We start from the raw sequence: 20865 nt of genomic DNA on the forward strand, positions 1-20865 counted from the left end.
TAATTAGATGTCGTGGTAATGCCCACATAAAATATGAAGTAATGCTACCTATTTATTGTATACACCAATATAATGTATAAATAAGCATTAGGAGCTATAATGAATTAGTTAGAAGCCAAAAGTGGCAAAAGTAATAAAATAATCTTCTTATCATTTTATACTAATTTATTATCGCATGAACAAAACTGTATTGTAGTAACCACGTGTGTGGAAACTCTTTGGAAGCAGAAAACTATAAGTACAAATTACTTACTAAGTGTGATGCTGATTTCCATAATATATTGATTGCAGATTTGTTTAAATGTATGCGTGTGAATGGATAATGTATTTTGTGCATACTGTTGCGATTAATGAATTTGTTGATAACAAGTTGGTGTATTGTGGCTACCAATGGACCGGGTGTGTTGTTGCAACTCGTGTAAAAAACAATAACAAGTAAAAGTTGGCGTGTTGTTGCTATCAATATACTAGGTAAGTTATGACTACTAAGTAAAGGTTGGTGTGTTGTGGCTACCAATATACCAAGTAAGTTATGACTACTAGTATGGAAAAACTAATAAAACACGATGAGGGAGTCGGTGCTCCAGTAAAGAACCGCTAAGACTAATAGGGATTTAATGGCCCTAAAATGAGTTAGTGAAATAAAATAAATAAGACTCAGCATATAAAACTGTCATTACATCATATCATTGCATCATGTACTTCTAAATAAATCAGTAACCATTATATTACTGAAACGGTTGAGTCACTTATTTGTATATGGGATTGTGGTAATTTTCACAATCTTATAGATGATTGTGCAAGAATGGATGAAGAAGGCCAGGATGATAAGGATCATTATGTTGATCCTGATATATATGGATGAGGGTATCTATTGCCTCTTTTGTGTGATAAACTACCTTGTTTAGTTTATCTTTCTTTTATACATGTCGAACTTATCTTTAAAGCATTACTTTTAATATGTCATATTTTCCTCTTGTGGTTTGTAATGTAATAACACTATGGTTACGTATTACCAGTGTCGCATATGGCACATATGTTACCGCCTTAGTGTGTATTTATTATGTAAGAACTTTGTTCATATTTATTTATATAGAGGTATTTTAGACATGCTTTGATGTGTTATAAGAGAAGCATCCCTCTCTTTAAAAAAACAAAAGAAAGAATATACATATTTTTCGTTGTGAGATTTTATCGTTTTTGGTGTAGTAATGTCATGTGGTTGATCAGATATAACCACCTACGCCTTTTGGTAAAAGGCGGGGCGTTACAAGCACGAAGGATTGGAGAGAGGCCAAAAGGTCAAGGTTGGTATTGTATTGGGACTCCATGCGAGCTTGGATCTGTTGTGGGTTCTGTCGTTCTTTGTATAGTGTATTTGACTATGGCATTGAGATAGAGTTTGGTGGCAGTGGAAGAAGGAGAGGAAGAAGGATGAAAAATTACCTCTGAAGTTTCGAACTTGTGATCTGAGATTGTATTCTTTAATGTGCACTTAAGTTGGAGTCCCCGTTTTCGCGTGTTTTCTTGAGAACAAAGAAAACTGTTTTTGAAAACAACTTAAAGTTATTTCCATATTTTGTGTTTTACCTTGTTTTTGTTTCCAAAACAATTACCCAAAAGCCCGACTTGCATTTGAAACGCGTTTTGTTGTTTTGAAAACAGAAAACTGTTTTCAAAACATCAACCAAAAAGGCTCGTGGTTTTTGGCATTTTGAAACTCAAAAGTGCTTTGATAATTTTTTACCAAACGAGTCGTTATTTCTCTAAACGGACTTTTTGGGTGCTAAACACACTTTTTAGCTCTTCAAACACACATCCAAACAAGCCCCAAGCAATAGAAGGGAGGAATGGAGGTGAAAGGGGTGTGGAGTGGGGTATTTATAGGGGAGAAAAGTGCTTAGGATAAGGCTAACCTAATTTTTGCAGTACTGGCACTTGTCAAACATTCGAGCTAATTGTTGAATGTTCGTGTACTATTAGGGTTCCCGCGAACATTTGGTGCAGGAATCAAACATTCAGTGTACGATTTGACATACATACCAAATATGTGTGCTATAATTTTTGATGTACGGCAAACAACAAACGTTCGAACGTTAAGGGTAGGCTACTCGAATGTTCGAATCTAAGGTTACAGGCGAACGTCCGGACTTCCAACATCAAACGTTCGACATTAGGGCTTGACTCAAACATTCGGCTATCCCACTTTGAACGTTCGACCATGAACAAAAGTTAAAATTTTTACTTCCAACGACCTCTAATGAACCTTATCAAATCCATTAGCCATTCCAAAGCTCAATTAACCCTATACAATTATGAGGGTATTACATAATCCAAATCCAATCTTGCATTTTTTGGTCAACAAAATGGAGGAAGGGGTCGTGGATCGAATCGAGGTAGAAATCAAGGATTCTCTTTCAACTCCAGAGAATGTGGATTTGCTCCAACAAATCAAGCTTCCACTCAGTATGGTCATGCGTTCGCTCATGGAACAAATCAATCATATGCACATTTTCCTAACAACAATACTATTGGTCGCTATGTGCAACAAAAAGGCCAATCCTATCAATTAGATTTTTCACAACCAAATCAATACCCATCTTATTCACATTTAGCACATCAATGTCAGATTTGTGGACACACTGGACACATCATGGTAAAGTGTTGGTATTGGTATTACTAGTCCTTCGATACCAACGAAAATCTCTCTCAAGATTTTGCTGCAACTACGGTATCTGACCCATAGGACTCTAATCCAAATTGGTATATTTATACTAGAGCAAATTCTCACGTGACCTCTAATCTAGGTAATCTTACAAATCCTCAATCTTACATTGGTACTGATCATGTGATGGCTGGCGATGGTTCACGGTTGCCTATTTCTCATATTGGTAACACTAAACTAGACTCTTCTCATGGAAAATTAGAATTTCAAGATGTGCTTGTTGTGCCAGATATTAAGAAAAAAATAATTTTAGTTAGTAAATTAACTAAATATCTCTCATGTGCTATTGAATTCATTTCTTATGGTTCTAAGATCAAGGACAGAATCACAGAACTAATTTTGGCACTGGGTAGCTTATATGCACTTCATGAAGAATGAGCAATTACGATTTTGGCAGTAATAAAATTTAGACGAGTACCCCGAGCCTCTTTGGCACCAAAGGCTTGGCCATCCACATTCCAAGCTTTTACACAATTTAGCATCTAAATAAATTATTGATGTAACGCCTCGCCTTTTACAAAAAGGCGTAAGTGGTGATATCTGATCAACCACGTGATATTACTACATCAAAGGAAAATAAAATCTCGCAATGAAATATATATATATATATATATATATGTATTTCATTAAAACATTAGATAACCCTCACATAACACTTTAGAACTACTGTATAGACCTCAATTAAATAAATATAAAAATGTGTTCTTACAAAATAAATACACACAAGAGCATTAATTACACATAAGTGCCACAGGTGGCACAATAGCAAATACAAATAAAGCTTTCACACACAATATAGCAAATAAATGCCTAGTAATGAAAAGTAGAAACATAGTAAAAGACCAACTAGATATTGTAGTCTTTCAAAAAAAGGAAACATATATCCTTATCCGTAGATATCGGGATTGACATATGAATCCCGATAGACAGGATCTTCCTCCTTCATATCTGCACGTCCATATATGCGATTGTGGGCATTACCACAATCATATATACAATTAAGTGAGTCAACTATTTCAATAATATAATGGTCACTGATTTCTTTCGAAGCACATAATAAGAAAATATCATCCTCCTATAGTTATAGTATCAACTAAATAGATTTTCAAAATAAAAACCATTAACATAGCTGATAAGATAAACACTGAAGAGTTAAATATATAATATAACCTCATGTCTATATATATAAACATTCCATGATCCATAGTCATGAAATATATATATATATATAAAGCAATAAAGCAAAGATGTGGTGTAATGACAGTTGTATGCAGAATCTTATTTATTTTCTTTCACTTCACTCATTTAGAGCCAAAACTCGGTTAACGGATATTTTTGGAGCCGACACTCCAACCATATAAAGCTTATTTGTTTGCTGCTGGAAGCCTATGATTCTAGACGATTGAAAGCATATGGTCTCAGTCTTATTATTATTAAATCTTTCACAGGAGCCTAAGATCCCACTGGTAGCCATCTCACCCTCTGCTACTCACCGGCTTTGTTATTAACATATTCATTAGTCACAACAGTATACACAATATGTAATATTACATTCCTACAGATACATTTAAACAAATCTGCAATCATTATGTTATGGAAATCAGTATCATATCTCAGTAAGTAATTTATACTTATACTTCATAGCTTTCAGAGAGTATCCACACAAGTTATTACTGCAACACAATTGTGTATAGGTGATAATGAATTAGTATAAAAATCACTAAAAGCTTATTTTAATATTTTTGTCACTTATGACTTCTAAACAATTTAACATAACTTCCTAATGGTACTCGGATATTATGACGACATATAAAAATAGGTAGGTCGCATGACCATGTATTTTCATACGGGTATTACTATGACATTTATATAGTTAATGCATAAAATACTTACAAAGTAAAACGAGCATAATAACATCATTAGTATGCTAAAAGTGTAATATTTTTTGTATAAAAATGGACATAGTAACCCTATTAGTATAGATAATGGATACAATATTTTAAAAACAAACGAACGGCATAACGGCACAAATACAAATATTTACACTTATACACTTTGTTAAATTCGGCAGCATAACAATATTAGTGTAACTAATGCTTAAAAACGTTTTCTGACTTCAGACAGCATAACGGCACATTTATGGAATACCCCATTGGATTTGGGTATCATAATGGTAGTATGGTAAATAAATGGAACTATATAAACACCTAAAGCTTAAAAACACATAACTTGCATAAAGTAAAAACTAAAGTATAAAATCAAACTTTAAACATGAAAATCACATCATCTAGGCTTAGGAACTCACCAAACAAAAAAGCTTTTAGAACCTTCCTTGAAATGGTATCAAGAAAATACCTCACTTCCACTCTTCTACCCCTACCACGTATATCTAAGCCTTTTGGGAAAGTTTCTTGAAATGAAATGAAATGAAAGAATGAAAGAGGTAGCTTCGTATTTATAGAATTTTGGAAGCATGGGATGGTGCATGGCATATGATCAAGGGAATGAGATTAAGCCATCTCCCTCACACATGATGGCCAGCCAAGTGGGAGAACTTCCCACAAAATATCCTAAACTTTAATCATTACAGAAATTAAATAATATCTAATCCAATCCTAGCAAATTCAATCCAATCCTAGCAAATTCCATTCTAACTAAATTTTACATTTATCTTAACTAAGAATGGAAAATGAGTTACAAATGGGACAATTTAGTTTGAAAATATCACTAAGGAATCAGCCCAGCTATTGTTGGACATGGGAGCTGTCATCTTTATGAAAAATAGATGACTCTATTTTAACCGTGTGTGTGTGTGCACAATGTGTTAACAAAATAATATAAAAGCGGAATTTAAATGACACAAGAATTTTGTTAACGAAGTGAAAACTTAATTAAGAGAAAAATCACTCCAGGGCAACCAAACCCAGGATATCCACTATTCAGAAGATAAAAACTAGTTACAAAACAGTAGCACTCACATACCCTTATGCAGTGGTCGTATCTTGAACTTTAACGTGTAACCCAATACGAACGCCTCCCAACCAAGTCACCTACTTGAAGGGGTCTTCAATGGAATCCTTTACCTTATGGCCAACCCCTAAGATAGACTTCACACGAACACAGCAATCGTACTTGGCAGCGGCTATGCTACAAAAAACCTAAATCGCTTTTGATACGATATTTCTAGGTGGCGTCGGAACGATAGCTGAGGGCATCTGGATGGACAACTGTGCAACCGGCTTTCCAAATTCGCTTGAAATTCTTTCTTGAATAGGGCCGCATCCGGACAGTGTTGCCCTAGCGTCCAGACGGTTGCACTTCTGCTGCACAGAATTTCCATATTAAGGCCTGTGCGTCTGGACCATGGAGTCTGACGTTTGGACAGTCGAACTTCTTTTGCACGACTTGCCTTATCAAGGATAACGTCTGGACAGAATAGCCACGTCGTCCAGACAGTTGCAGCTGTTTTCCCATATATGTGTTTTGGAAAGAAATCTTTTTTCTTGTCGAACACTAAATGGCGTCCGGACGGTATTGCCACGTCGTTCAGACAGATGCACTTGAACGCTGGATTCTTCTCAAACTTTGAAGAGCGGCCGGACGATTTGCCATTACGTCTAGATGGATGCAACCTTGAACAGTTTGGAGCTTCTAGACATTGATGGGCGTCCAGATGGTATTGCCACCACGTCCGAACGGATGTTGCTAACAGATGAGCGTCCGGATGATTTACAATGCCGTCCGAACGGTAAACTAGGGTCCGACTTTTTCTGAGATGTAAACTGCGCAGAGTCTTCCTGGATTCTGGAAATTGCCTTCTTAATGCTTATGACACTAATACTTGTCATATTAAGGCCCTTTCTATATTGGAGAAATAATCTCTGAATATCTAAAGACTCTGAAATATACGACATCATTGTTAAAGCAGCAACATTACATGATAGTGATTTTGTCAACAGAATGCAGCCAATACAAAAACTAACACTTTAAATATTCCAAAAATGAAATCTAAGACCTCAAATATCAATGAACTTTTAATATATAAATATTCATATATTCCTCATATTTTTTCTAGATTTACTATTGCATTCTTATTTGATTTTAAATTCTAATTTAAGACTGCCATATTTTGGGATTTAAAATCTAGGGTGCTACAATTGATGTTTGTAGTTGGTTAACATCTCAAACTATATTTAGTAGTTGTCAAATGGGAAAAAGTTGTTGTCTCCCTTTTTCTTTGCATAATAAAATTGAATCTACCCCTCTGACAAAAATTCAATGTGATTTATGGGGACTAACCCTCGTTACCTCTATCCAAAATTACAAATATATACTAGAGATGCCTTGCTATATCAATTGTAAAAAAAAAAATCCAATTTTTTCAATACCTTCCTAATTTTTCAACAAATGGTGGAAAATCAATTTGGGTCCAAAATTAAAATATTTCAGTGTGATGGAGGATGTGAGTTTGAATTAAGGGATTTCTTGTCTCATTTAGAAAGAAATGGTATTGTGTGATATGTTTCTTGTCCAGGAACACCCGAACAAAATGGTGTTGCTGAACGTAAGCACAGGCACATTGTTGAGACAAAACTGAAAATGCCTTTTTATGCTCAATTGCCCAAGCATTTTTGGGTTGATGCTTTCATGAATGCTGTATATCTCATCAATTGGCTACCATCCTCAATTCTAAAAATGGAGACACCATTTTTTAAATTACATGGCACTTATTTGGATTACAACTCACTAAACGTTTTTTTGGATGTAGGTGTTTTCCTTGTTTATGTTACTATACCAAGAACAAGTTCACACCAAAATCCTACCATCGCGTATTCTTTGGTTACAGTCCTATGCACAAAGGCTATAGATGCCTCCATCCACCCTCCAAAGAGTATATTTATCTTGCTTTGTTATTTTCTATGAGACAATATTTCCTTATGCTAGCCAAAAATTGTTCTCCTGCAGAACAAAGTAGTGTTTTTTTCTACATTTATAGAACTTATAGATGGATTTTTTTCAACCTTCATCTTCTAGGATCTTGGATGTACCCATTGGATGATCAAATTTTACTCCACACATTGGTGTTGTTCCTCCATCAATATGTGGGACCCCACCTTTAATTTCTCATCAACATGAGGACCCTCATTTGCCATCACCACCTTCACCTTTGAAGGACTTCTCTACTGCCCGTGGGTCTTTGGAACAGTGTAGTGATGATGAGATCATTCTTGTTGAATTAAATCCTTATGTTGCGACTCCTTCACCAAATCATGGGACTTCACCTTCAGCCCTTGCAAATTCTTTTGCCTCATCCGACAACTTTCAAGACACCACATTCATTGAAGACACTCCATCTAACTCATCACTAGCTCTGGATGCCTCAACACCTAGTAATGCTTAGATTGCATCCTCTCCAGCGGTCATCCCATCCTGCATCACTAGCACCCCCATTCTTGCCTAAGTGTTCCCTTCACTACTTCCTTTACTTCTTGGCAAGCTCCATGTAGATTTGCCTCCAATTCTTGTGGAATCACACACTACCGACTCTTCATCATTTAATACTCATCTGATGATCACTAGGCACAAAGCTTATGCACATCTTGGCCTTGTCAGTTCCCGCTTAACAACTCCCATTGAATCTCATAATCTTTCTCCAACTCTCCAAAGTTCTCATTGGCTTAAAGCTATGCAAGACGAGCTCACGGCTTTACATCATCGGCACACATTGGACCTTGTCCCTCATGACAACTCTATGAATGTCGTGGGCGATGGGTCTTCAAAACAAAAGTCAAATCCGATGGTTCCATCGAACACTTTAAAGAAAGGTTAGTTGTCAAAGGGTACAATTAGCTGGAAGGTATAGACTTTACTAAAACCTTTAGTCATGCCATTACGGCCATGGGCTTATATTGTACGGGCTTGACCCTATGGTCATTGAGATTTATGCTTATGTTTGAGTTTGGATCCAATGATTGTTTTGTGATGGGCGCACTATGTACAGATGGGGTCACAGTTACGTCTTTATTAGTAGCGTGAGCCACCTAAGGTCTGACTTGGTATGCATACAATATATGGGGCACCAATGTTGTCTTACAGGTCCCTCGGGACAGCGCTAACCCAACCATATGGATAAAACATATGGAGGATGGTTGTGATTGAATAAATATATACATAAATAGCATGATTTCTTGGATTAAAATATAAGCGATTGTTACTGAAATTATGCCTCATCACTTCTGCAAAATAAACTACATTTTAATGACATGCTAACGAAGACAATACACGTTATATTTGTGAAAACTCACGTCTAATATTTCAAGGTTATGTTATGTCAATTAAAGCTCGGTGTATAATTAGTTTTGTAATAATTTTCTTATCAAGCCATGGACTTACGAAGTTATTTATCTTACATGTAAAACACCTAGGTGTTTTGCAGATTAGCAGGTTGTCAAGCGGTAGAGTGAGAAATTTGTTGGGATGAAGATGTCAAGCGAATGGCTTGTATTGTCAGGTTGAGTAGCTGGTAGTTAGCTGTTATTTTAGTAATGCGTGTTTGGAGGCTCTGGGTCTATGATTGATTATACATTATTCTATTTTAAAGGTTTATTATTAGAAATCTCATATCAATTTATTCCGCTTCTCACCTTAATATACTCGGATTATTAGTTTAGTGTAGTGAAATCAGCTAATTACTAGTTAATTGGTTGATGACACTGGGAGTAACACTCCAAGTTAAGTAAATATAATTATTTAATTTTAGGGGCATTATAGTGTGCATCCTTGTGCAACCAAGTGAGCCTTGTTTCTCACAAAAATACCATGCTCATTAGATTTATTCTTGAAGATCCATTTGGTACCAATGATGTTTTGATCAGCAGGTCTAGGTCCTAGGCTCCATACATCGTTGCGAGTGAACTCATGAAGTTCTTCGTCCATTGCCTCCACCAAACTGTCATAATTTAAGGCATCTTCTACCTTCTTAGGTTTAAGATGAGACAAGTAGCAAGATTGAGATACTTGATTGATGACACTGCTTCTCAGCCTCTTATCTTCATCAAGATCACCTAGTACGTTTTCCTTGGGGTGATTTATCCTTACTTGAGATGGGGGTTTCTTTAGCAAGCATCTTAGGCTTTGAAGTAGATGGTTCTTCAGTTACCTCAATTTCTGACTCTTCACCAACTCTTCACCAAGTCCTTGCTAATTTCTTCTACTGACACCTTCTCATATGGTGCATCCAAGGACCCATCATCCACCACAACATTGATGGAATCCATCCTTGTCCCAGTCTTTTTGTTGTAAACCCTGTATGCCTGAATCGATGAGGACTAACACATAAATATTCCTTCATCACTTTTGTTGTCAAACTTACCAAGATTCTCCTTATCTCTCAGAATGTAACATTTACTTCTGAAGACATGAAAGGATTTGGCAGTGGGCTTCTTTTCTTTCCACCACTCATATGAGGTCTTTTCAGTTTCTCATCTTAGGTAAACCTTATTAATAATGTGACATGCAGTGTTGACAACTTCTCCCCAAAAATAGTTGGCTAGATTTTTACAATGCATGATTAATTGAGCATTTCCTAAATCACTCGATTCTTTTTTTTTCAACCACTAAATTTTGTTGATGAGTGATACTCGCTGAAAACTCTTGCATGATGTCGTTCTCCTCAGAAAAGTATACAAAATTGGAATTTTCAAATTCCTTTCCATGGTCACTTTGAATCCTCTTGATGAAGTAGCCCTTCTCATTCTGTATCTTCTTGAATAGAGCTCTGACTTGCTCAAAGACTTTAGACTTTTCTCAGAGTAAAATGACCCATGAATTCTATTGCAATGTGTTTAATTTCTAATATGTTATGCACATGTTATGAGATGTTTCGTGTTATGTTGGTTCATGGTTAATTGTCATGCCACTGTGATGATCTTTAATGTTTACCAAAAAAAATAAAAAAATCGAGTCGTCACACTTAACTTCAAGGTTTAGATCATACATGATCTCTTGGCACACAACTCTAAGCACCTAGTGTATGACACACTTAGTCAATTGTGCTTAACTCACAAAGCTCTCAAGTCTCCTCTGAGGATTCTTAAAAATTTTGTATTGGAGTGCTCTTGAAAGAATAATCAAAACCAGTTTTAAAAGGCAAAGTTGGTTTCTATTCTGCATGGCGGTGTCTAGAAAAGAAAAAGGCATGTTTGGAAATGATTAGGGTTTCACACCTAATCAAACCATCATGTCCAGGCATCTGCCCACATGTCATAGAACATAACTTTCTGGAAGTTCTCATGTCCAAACACCAGCCCACATGATAGAGAACACAATACTTTGGAAGTCTTCATGTCCAGACATCAACCCACACGGTAGAGAGCACAACTTTTTATAATTCTTCATGTTCAGACATCAAGCCACATAATAGAGAACACAACTTTCTATCTGGATCATGTTCGAACATTTATTCTTCATGTCTGGACATTAGCTATAGCGACCAAGATTTTAATTTCTAAATAAAGAAGTCTTGCTTGTAAGATTAAAATTGAAGTATAATATCTTATAGATGAATAATGATTTGAAAAGTATTAAAGAAATATGGGGATATTTGTGGAGATAAAGATTTATTGTAAGAATTTGTAACACCCAATAAATAGTTTGGGAGTTTGCTAACTCAAAAACCTAGAAATTCATGTTTCATGAAGTTTTTCTGATTCCAATGTTAATTGAGTCAAAACAGTCCATAAATCGAGGATTGGAAAGTTAGACATAATGACTTGTCTGCAATTCATTCAGATGATATTGCAGATGAGGAGATGAGGCTCGGCTGCAATTGGCTTTCAGACGAGATTGCAAATGGGGAAATTAGAATGGCTTGTCTGCAATACATTCGAACGAGATTGCAAACGAGGTGTCAGATTTTATAAAATCTGGCCCTTTCATGCGAGTTTCACCATTTCTCACATTCTCTCTCTCTCTCTCTCGGGTTTGGATCCAAAAGCTTTGGGTATTGATTCAAGGAGGTTCTAAAGCAAAATCTAACCTCGAGAAAGTGATTCTCAGTGAGAACATCATTCTCACTGATCAATTTGAGTTTTGAAATGTGATGTTGTAGTGCCTAAGAATCTAGTAGGAGATTCCTCTCAACCGCCACGCATAAGTAAGTATATTACTTACTGAGCAAATATACTATATTTTATGCTTTAAATGTTTTAAAGTTTTTGCTTACTAAGCGAAAGAGTGGATTTTTAAATGATCTCCCAAGCATGATATGATTGTTTAAATTCGAGCCAATGATATGTTATGATGATGTATGTTTTATAAGTACTTTCGATGGTTTAAAGTGTGTTGAGATATGCTTTAAGATATGATGTTAATGCATGAGCATGAAAGTAAAGTAAAGAATGGTTTTATAGCATGCATCACGAACATGTGCATAAACAAGTAATGTGACGAAAATGATAATTTAATGAGGATAATGATGTATGATGGATTGACGAGTAGGGTAAAAATTCTTGGTGGATGTGAGCTCTATTCCTCTAGCAAAAAGGGTTGCAAAAGTAGAAAGAAAGACCCGGTCGGGGTATGCCTCACCTGTCAATATGTTATATAATGATGTAAATGAATGAGTTAATATAAGCATGCATGTCATAATGATTTATGACATGTTTTATGATGGATTTCATGCTAGATGTATCAGTATGCTCCTGAATGGAACATAACATATGTATATTGTTACAACTGGATTGCATATGATGCTTTATGGTTTCATGCTTAGATATGCTTATATGCTCGTGTTTCAATAGAGGTTTCAGAACACATGTATGTGGGTGTAAGTAAGTTATGATGATTTTTATGGTGGCTTGCTAAAATATGCTTATATGCTTTGTATTGCGGCTAAGGTTTCAAAAAGCATGTATATATGTAGCTAAGTTATATAATGTATAAATATGTTATGATTTAGATGGATTTGTAGGTGCATGCTTTCGAGCATGAGTTTAGAACGTGCGCATATACACACAACTAAGATAATATGTTTAAAGGTTTTATAACTACAGTGTTTACCTCATCATCTATGAACTGGTTTTAAAAGAAACATAAAACTCAAAGGTAGTTGTTATTGAAACTCATGGTAGAAAATGAAAAGTGAGTTTAGTGCGAAAAGTCAATAATTTATATACTTGCTAAGGCTGTAGACTCATGTATCAGCCTGTGCGAATGTGGTAACCCCATGATCAAATAGTTGTTGTTGTAAGGGTTGCGGGATTAGCGTCAGTCCAAGTGCGTGCTTAAAAGTCATCAATTGGTAAGTTTGGATATGCTATTTGGTGGGGTTCTGACTTAAGATAAGTCAGCCTTTCTATATTTTATTAATGTCCTATGTGGCATTTTGTTGTGATATTGTATATTCATTGATGTATAAGTTGAGATGAGATTATATATGACTTAGAAGCTCTGGTTAGTTTTATTACTGAGTTTATAAGGTCAATTCAAAAGCAAAAATTTACTACAGGAATTTTGTTGCGTTGATCTATTTTTATGGCAATTATGGTAGATTGAGGAAATCTTTGCTTTCACCCTTTTATCTTGGGCGAGGTGTTACATCAGCTTTTATATTTGTTTTCTTGGAGAATTATTTAACTCCTTAACCATAAAACTAAGTACAAAAAGTACCAATAACATAGAATTCAAAAAGTAATTTTTGGATACTAAACGAGCCACAAAAAACTTAACATTTTTTTCTTCTTCTTCACGATGAAGCATATGGATTTTTTTATTTTATTTTATTTTATTTTTTTGTTAAAAAAAAAACCCCAATCGTGCTCGAGCCAATCGAACACTTGACTTCGGCTCAGCTTGGGACCCTTGTCAAGTTCTAGCCAAGCTCAAACATGATAAGGGTCCCAATGAGTCGAGTTTGAACAAAGCTTCAAAATTCGACTCAAGTTCAAACTGAATTTGATCACACATCTAATGTAGCCGAGCCAATATTGTCCAAACATGCAATATTTAGCTCGGCTCGGCCAAATTAAAGCGCTTAAAAAAGAAAAAAAAAGAAAAAGAAAAAAAAGAAGATGAAATTGAAACCAGATAATTTGAAAATTAGCTAATCAATTTAATAATTTCGAAAAAAAAAAGAGGGTGCAAACCTCGCGCGCCTGTACAGTAAACCAAAAGCGGATAAGTCTGGCAGAGTCTCTCTCGCTCCCTCTCCAACCCTCACAGGAACAGCAGGAAGAGCGAAAAAATGTTGGGAAGCAGTAGCACCCTCTGCAACAGGGCCTACTACACTCATCTTTCTCAGTTCTCACATTCCAAACCTTTTCTCTCTTCACATCGTCCTCACTTTCGGAAAAAATCCAAGTTGCGCTCCTTATCTCTCATTTCACCGAGAAAGCAGAGCAAGGGCTCTCTTGGTATCAGAGCCTTGGAAGAACCCGAAGTTTCGGAGTCGGTCACGAGCGATGGTCCGCTGTGTTCCTCCCAGCCATGCTCTATCAAAATCCCAGTCGGTGATAGACATGTAAGTTCAAAATTTGAGTTTCATTTGAGCCATTTCTTTTTCCTCTCTCTTTATTTACTTTTTGTTCAAAATTTTTGCCTTTATTTTTTTTTTTTTTTTATCAAATATTGCTTTTTATTTATTTTTGTATTTTTTGTTGGGTTTTTCTTGGTCAGTTCTCTATCTTTGGGGAACTTTACTTTGGGTAGTTTTTATTTATTTCTGGTTGAATGAATATATTATAACCAAAAGAGAACACATAACAGTCAGCACAAAAGCTGAAGAAACCCATTACAACAAACTTACCACACAAATCTCCAAACCAACAGATAAACACCTATAACAAACAAAAAGCAGAAAGGCCTCAAATCAAACAAGAAAAATCAATATCCTATTTGCTGCACAACTCAAAATTTGGAGGGGACTTACCAAATTTCCCTTTACCTCTAATATGAGTTTTAACATCCCAAGAGACATTCAACAACAATTTATCCTCAGAGATTTGGGGATGCCGTGTTTGACAGCATTTCGTAATCTCTCCACAGAGGTAGACAACGGCACTCCAAGACAATTTGCAAACAGAAGCAGCCAAACTCTTACTTTTCCATTTCATCAAACTAAAATCCTTGATGTCATTCCACAACCAAAGGATTGGCAATACAACATTTTCCCATAAGAGATCTCCAAACACTGACTGCTGAAGCCACACTCAGAAAATATGATTTCTATTCTCAATACAATGATGGCAGGAAATTAAGAAAAGAAATAACAAAAACAAAAAATATGCAATGCAAAAAACACTACATGTTCTAGGATATGAATGAATACGCATGATTAATGATCCTATACATGCTATGTGATCACCTAACTCTTGGTGAGTCCACTACCACTCCCCCCAAAGGGTGAATGGTATCAACCTTTCTAACCCAGATCTTCTTAACACTAGGTGCAGTTTTGTGACTCTTGTAACTTATCTAACCTAGTCAAAACAATCTTCATCATGTTGCACAACCCCTCATAACTATTCCTAAGATCGAGACTATCATTCTTATGCTCACGGGGTTTTAGCTGGAAACAGTTAGGTCGGGTATGACCAACTTTGCCACAATGATGACAATGTGGAACCAAGCAAGGTCACACCAGTCCACCAAAGGATTCCTGGACCGAAAAGAATCCCAGGTATCTCTACGAGTATAGGACTCACCTTTAGAAGTCACCCAAATGGCTTGATCCTCTGCTTCCAGAACCACTTTGCACAACTGACTTTGAATATAAACAAGATGATCAGACCTAGCATGCGGCCAAGCCCGCTCCCTTCTCTTCAAAACACTAGACAATTTGGCCTCAATACAGCTCCTAGCATCATAAACAACCTGGAAGTCAAACTCCATAATTTCTCAACTTTGACCTCTGTTCTACTTTGCATGAGACTTCTCTCAATGATCTAGCGCAGAAATGAATTTTTTTAACTTCTAGAAACCCAAGAGAGAAGTAAATGGTCTAAATCATGCTTAGCTTAACTTACTCCAAAGCTCCTAGCGATCACCTAAGCCCAACATCTTCAATTCTACATAATTAAGTCCCAAATGATCCGTTGCAAAGAATCCATTCGTTTATCATCTAATTGACGTTAGTATGGTGAGGTCTGTGAGTCGTTTGTCTGTTGAGTCTAAGGACTTCGACTTGTCCGTGGTGGGAGGTTGTATTGGGATTCGGATACGAGAGATATGCAAAGGAGTGACGAGGTCTATCCTTCTACGTAGAGATGAGGCAGTCTGGTTGTTCAAGTCGTTTGATGAGTTAGTTTCGGTTCAGGATTCTAGAGTCTTTTGGAATCAATCCGTTGCTGGCTTCCCACGTATTCTTGGACAACAATGCTCTAATAGGCATGGTTTTTTCCTGCTTATTGAAGAATATGAGGGCAGGAAGAAAAATGGTTCCATTTTAGTGCCGAAAGGGAGATACGGTGAGGGTTGGGAGAGGTTTGAGGTGGAGCTCCGCCTAGCCATCAGTCATCTTCAAGCGGATCAGTCTAGGGTCACAAAGCAGACTAGTGCACCGAAAGTTCTACTAGCTGGGACTAAAGCGGGGACAAGGAGGAGTTTTGCAGAGGTGTTAACTTCGGCTCGGCCAGGGAATGAAGAGCCGTTTGGTCCTTCCAGTCAGCATTTAGCAAGAATTCCAAGGTGGTTGGAAGGTTCAAAGGTAACAGGGAAGAAGGAACTTTATCAGGTGCAGGATCCGGTTAAGGATTTTCGTGCTCATGCAAAGGCTCCAGTGTGTCCGGCCCCTTCTTCGTCGATGTTTCCTCCTACGGCGGCTCACGATAGCCTGTCCAGAGAATTTTTTCCGGCGAAGGGCTTGAAGAAGAAACCAGCTCCGATGTCTCATGCATCGGGAAAGTCGCAGGACTCATTCCCAAGGAGAGAAGCTGTTGGGTCTGCCAACACGTCTTCCGCTGCTTCACGCAATATCTTCTCTGGTGATAGGCTAGGTGTTCGTAGGCTAAGGGAGTCGTTGGCAGCTCTGCACGAGGAGATAGGCCTTTGTCTCACGGATCTTCTCTTGCTGGAGGAAGGACACCTGGATTTCAGTCAGAAGCAGTTTGCTTCTCACGCTGCTCCTAAGACCAAGCAGGCCTTTATGGGCTTCAAGGATACCCGGCCCATCTCCAAATCCTCTAAAGTGGCCCATGATTCTAAAGGCAAAGCCCCACTGGGTTTTCCCATTAAAAAGCCCAAGTTTATTGTTAAAGCTAAAGCTGGATCATGCCTAAGACCCATTCCGACCCCTGTGTTTTCTATGCATGCTGGAGCGTCATCATCCGCAGCACATCAGGTGCGTAAAGCCAAGGATTCCGGCGCCTCTGCTCGTGGGTCTGGTTCAGATCATTCCAGTCGTGGTTTTCAACGTGTTTATCAACGCCGGAAGTCTGGAATTTCTAAGGCTGTTTGGACAAGAAAACAGGGACAGATCACGGTAGTGGGTCGGAGCGTGAGGGCTGAGAAACCTGAAAATTCCCTTCGGCTGAGTATGCCTGAGGTCGTGTTGTGTGGTGAAGAAGGAGAAGATGCAGCAGTGGCTCTTCAGGTGGACGGTGGCTCTTTGAAGGGTAACATCATTACTGAAGTAGGGGAGCAGGTTTCGGGAGTCTTGCCGGAGCTCCTGGTAACAGAATGTACTTGTAATGAGATGGGTGCTCCTGCTGTGGGTACAAGCTCAGTGACAAAGATGATGGACATTAACAATTTGCAGATGGTGATATGTGAACCTGTTTTAGTGGGAAATCAAGGGGAGAGCTGCCTTGGGGAAGATGCTGGTGTAACAGATGAGGGAGAAGTTCTACTGGACAGTGGTACACAGGATGTTAGAAGCGATCTCCTGTTAGAACTAGAAGAAAAAAATTCTAACGAGGAGGGGGCGAGTGGTGCACCGCTGGAAATCACACCTTTGGCAGCAAAAGGGGGAGAAAAACACAGGATATCACCTAGATGGGTGGTGGAAAAAGTTATGAGATGTTATCAGGCTATCGGATTATCTTGCGAAGGATTTGAGGACATAATGTTAGCTATGTTTGAGGAGATAGAAGCTGCTGGAGGAAGATCCTCGGCCAGTCCTCAGACTTTGTGTCCGTTGAACAAAGGGGTAAAAGGGAAGAGAGAACTAAACAGGTTGGCTTGGTCCTTGAATTATGAGAAGAAAGGGGCTCTATCGGCTAGAGGTCGCATCAAAGGTAGGGGTTCTGTATGCAATTATGATGCCTAAATTACTTTCGTGGAATGTTAGAGGGATTCATAAGATGAAAAAAAGAGTAGAAATTAGAGGGCTTCTAAGAGAATGGAGGGCGGATATTGTTTGTTTGGTGGAGACTAAGATGGCAATAATCTCAAGGGAGGTGGTGCAGAGTTTATGGGGGTGTAATCAGGTTGATTGGTGTTATTTGGGAGTCAATGGAGCATCAGGTGGGATCTTACTTATGTGGGATAGGAGAGTGGTGGAGAAATTGGAGGAATGTATAGGTAGATATACGGTTGCTTGTTCTTTCTGCAACATTGGTGATAATGTTTCTTGGGCGTTTGGGGGGGTTTATGACCCTAATGATGACAGGGATAGGAGGGATTTATGGATTGAGTTAGCTGGATTGATGAGTTGTTGGGAGGTGCTGTGGTGTATTGGGGGAGATTTTAATGTTGTTCGTTTTCCGAGTGAGAGGTCGGGCATTGCCAGTTTCTCAGCTGCTATGGAAGAATTTTCAGACTTCATCTTCATGCAGAACTTGGTGGATCTACCTCTTCAAGATGGCCAATTTACATGGTCGAATAACCACACATGGTCTAGAATTGATAGATTCTTAATTTCTGTGGAGTGGGAGGAACACTATCCCGAAGTAGTCCAAAGGAGGCTTCCAAGACTTCTGTCCGATCACTTCCCTTTGTTTTTGGATTGTGGGGCACCAAGAGGAGGAAAAAGGTCTTTTAAATTTGAGAACATGTGGCTGAATTATGAGGGCTTTGTTGAGCAAATCAAAAAGTGGTGGTTGTCTTATGAGTGTTCGGGTTCTCCAAGTCACATTTTGGCGTTTAAACTGAAGGCATTGAAGACGGACTTGAAGAAATGGAATGCTGAAGTGTTTGGTGATATAGGGAAGAAGAAGAAGGAATTATTGGAGGGCATTTGTGAGCTGGATGCAGTTGATGAAGGCCGAGGCCTAGAGGAGGAAGAGAAGGTTCGCAAGATAGATATGTCTAGAGAGCTGGAGAAAACTCTTCTGTGTGAGGAAATAATTTGGAGACAGAAATCCAGAGCTTTGTGGTTGAAGGAGGGGGACAAGAACACAAAATTTTTTCACAGGATGGCCAACTCGCGTCGCAAATTTAATCAAGTGGATTCTATAAGTATAGATGGTGAAATCTCCAAAGATCCAAAGGAAATTCAGGAGCATATAGTTCAATTTTACAAAAACTTGTATGTTGAGAATTCTTCTTGGCAGCCAAGGGTAGAGGGCCTTTCATTTCTTTCAATTGATGAAGATGAGAGTAGCTGGATAGAGAGAGGGTTTGAGGAGAAGGAGGTGTGGGAGGTCATCAGAGATTTCAATGGAGATAAGGCTCCGGGCCCCGACGGTTTCACTATGGCTTTTTTTCAGAAGTGTTGGGATATCTTAAAGCATGACATTATGGCTGTTTTTGCAGATTTTCACTCTCGAGGCAAGTTTGAAAAGAGTTTCAATGCTACTTTTGTCTCTCTGATTCCAAAGAAGAATGATGCTGTGGATGTGAGTGATTTTCGGCCTATCAGTCTTATTGGGGGAATTTACAAGATTATTTCCAAAGTCCTTGCGAACAGGTTTAAATCAGTGTTTGGTAAGATTATTTCAAACACCCAAAATGCGTTCATTGGTGGTCGACAAATCTTGGATTCAGTGCTTATTGCTAATGAATGTGTGGATAGTCAAATCCGTTCAGGGGATTCTGGGTTGTTGTGTAAGCTGGATCTGGAAAAGGCCTATGATCATGTGAATTGGGACTTCTTACTTTACTTATTACAACGTTGTGGCTTTGGGGAGAAATGGAGAGCTTGGATTCGTTTTTGTATCTCTACGGTGAGATTCTCCATCCTTGTCAATGGAACTCCGACGGGTTTCTTTACTAGCTCTCGTGGGTTGCGACAAGGTGATCCTCTGTCGCCTTTATTATTTGTGGTGGTTATGGAGGCTTTGAGTCGGATGCTGGCTGCTGCGATAGAGCAGGGTTCGATGACAGGCTTTACTGTGGGACATAGTGAGTCAGAGGCAATAGTAGTGAATCATTTATTGTTTGCTGATGATACGTTGATTTTTTGTGGAGCGCAAGAAGAACAAATTCGACATCTGAGGTGCATTTTTCTTTGTTTTGAGGCAGTTTCGGGATTAAGGATTAATTTAGGAAAGTCAGAAATTGTTCCTATTGGTGAGGTGGAGGATGTTGAAGGGTTGGCCCAACTTATGGGTTGTAGGGTTGGATCGCTGCCTATGACATATTTGGGTATGCCTTTGGGTGCCTCTTACAAGTCCGTTCTTACTTGGAAAGGGGTGATTGAGAAAATGGAAAGGAAACTGGCTGGTTGGAAGCGTATGTATTTGTCAAAGGGCGGTCGGTTGACTCTTATTAAGAGCACGCTGTCCAATATCCCCACGTTTCTCTTGTCGCTGTTCCCTATTCCTTTGAGGGTGGCTAATCGTCTTGAAAAAATCCAGAGGGATTTCCTATGGGGTGGCATAGGGGATGAGGCCAAATTTCATTTAGTGAAATGGAACAGGATTTGTACTCCGTTGCATTCAGGTGGGTTGGGAGTTCACAACCTTTCCCTGTTTAACCAAGCTCTTTTAGGTAAATGGTTGTGGAGATATGGTAGGGAGAGAGAGGCTCTATGGCGTTTGGTGATTGACGCCAAATTTGGGAGCCTAAAGGGTGGGTGGTGCTCTATTGAGGTGTCGGGTTCCTATGGAGTAGGGGTTTGGAAATATATTAGGAAAGGGTGGGAGAAGTTTTGCAATTATGTTCGGTTTGTGGTAGGGGATGGATCATATATCAGTTTCTGGCATGATCGGTGGTGTGGGGAGAATTCTTTGAAGCTTTGTTTTCCAGTTCTGTATAGTCTTGTG

The 20865-nt window shown here is 38.3% G+C and overlaps 1 protein-coding gene across 2 annotated transcripts in view; it reads left to right on the forward strand.

Moving 5' to 3' along the window:
* The first annotated feature begins 13846 nt into the window (after positions 1-13846).
* The window catches only part of LOC133872986 (polyribonucleotide nucleotidyltransferase 1, chloroplastic), a 65798-nt gene continuing 58779 nt past the window's right edge, over positions 13847-20865 (forward strand). The window contains exon 1 of one of the 2 annotated variants that reach the window (XR_009901097.1): positions 13847-14243. Coding sequence is in view for 1 of the 2 variants with exons in the window: in XM_062310683.1 (XP_062166667.1) it covers positions 13968-14243 (276 nt within the window). In the remaining variant the exon portion in view is untranslated. The remainder of the gene's footprint in view (positions 14244-20865) is intronic. The other variant, XM_062310683.1, reaches the window with a different exon arrangement.

The sequence above is a fragment of the Alnus glutinosa genome, chromosome 7, assembly GCF_958979055.1.
Source record: "Alnus glutinosa chromosome 7, dhAlnGlut1.1, whole genome shotgun sequence".
In the NCBI taxonomy this organism is placed as follows: Eukaryota; Viridiplantae; Streptophyta; class Magnoliopsida; order Fagales; family Betulaceae; genus Alnus; species Alnus glutinosa.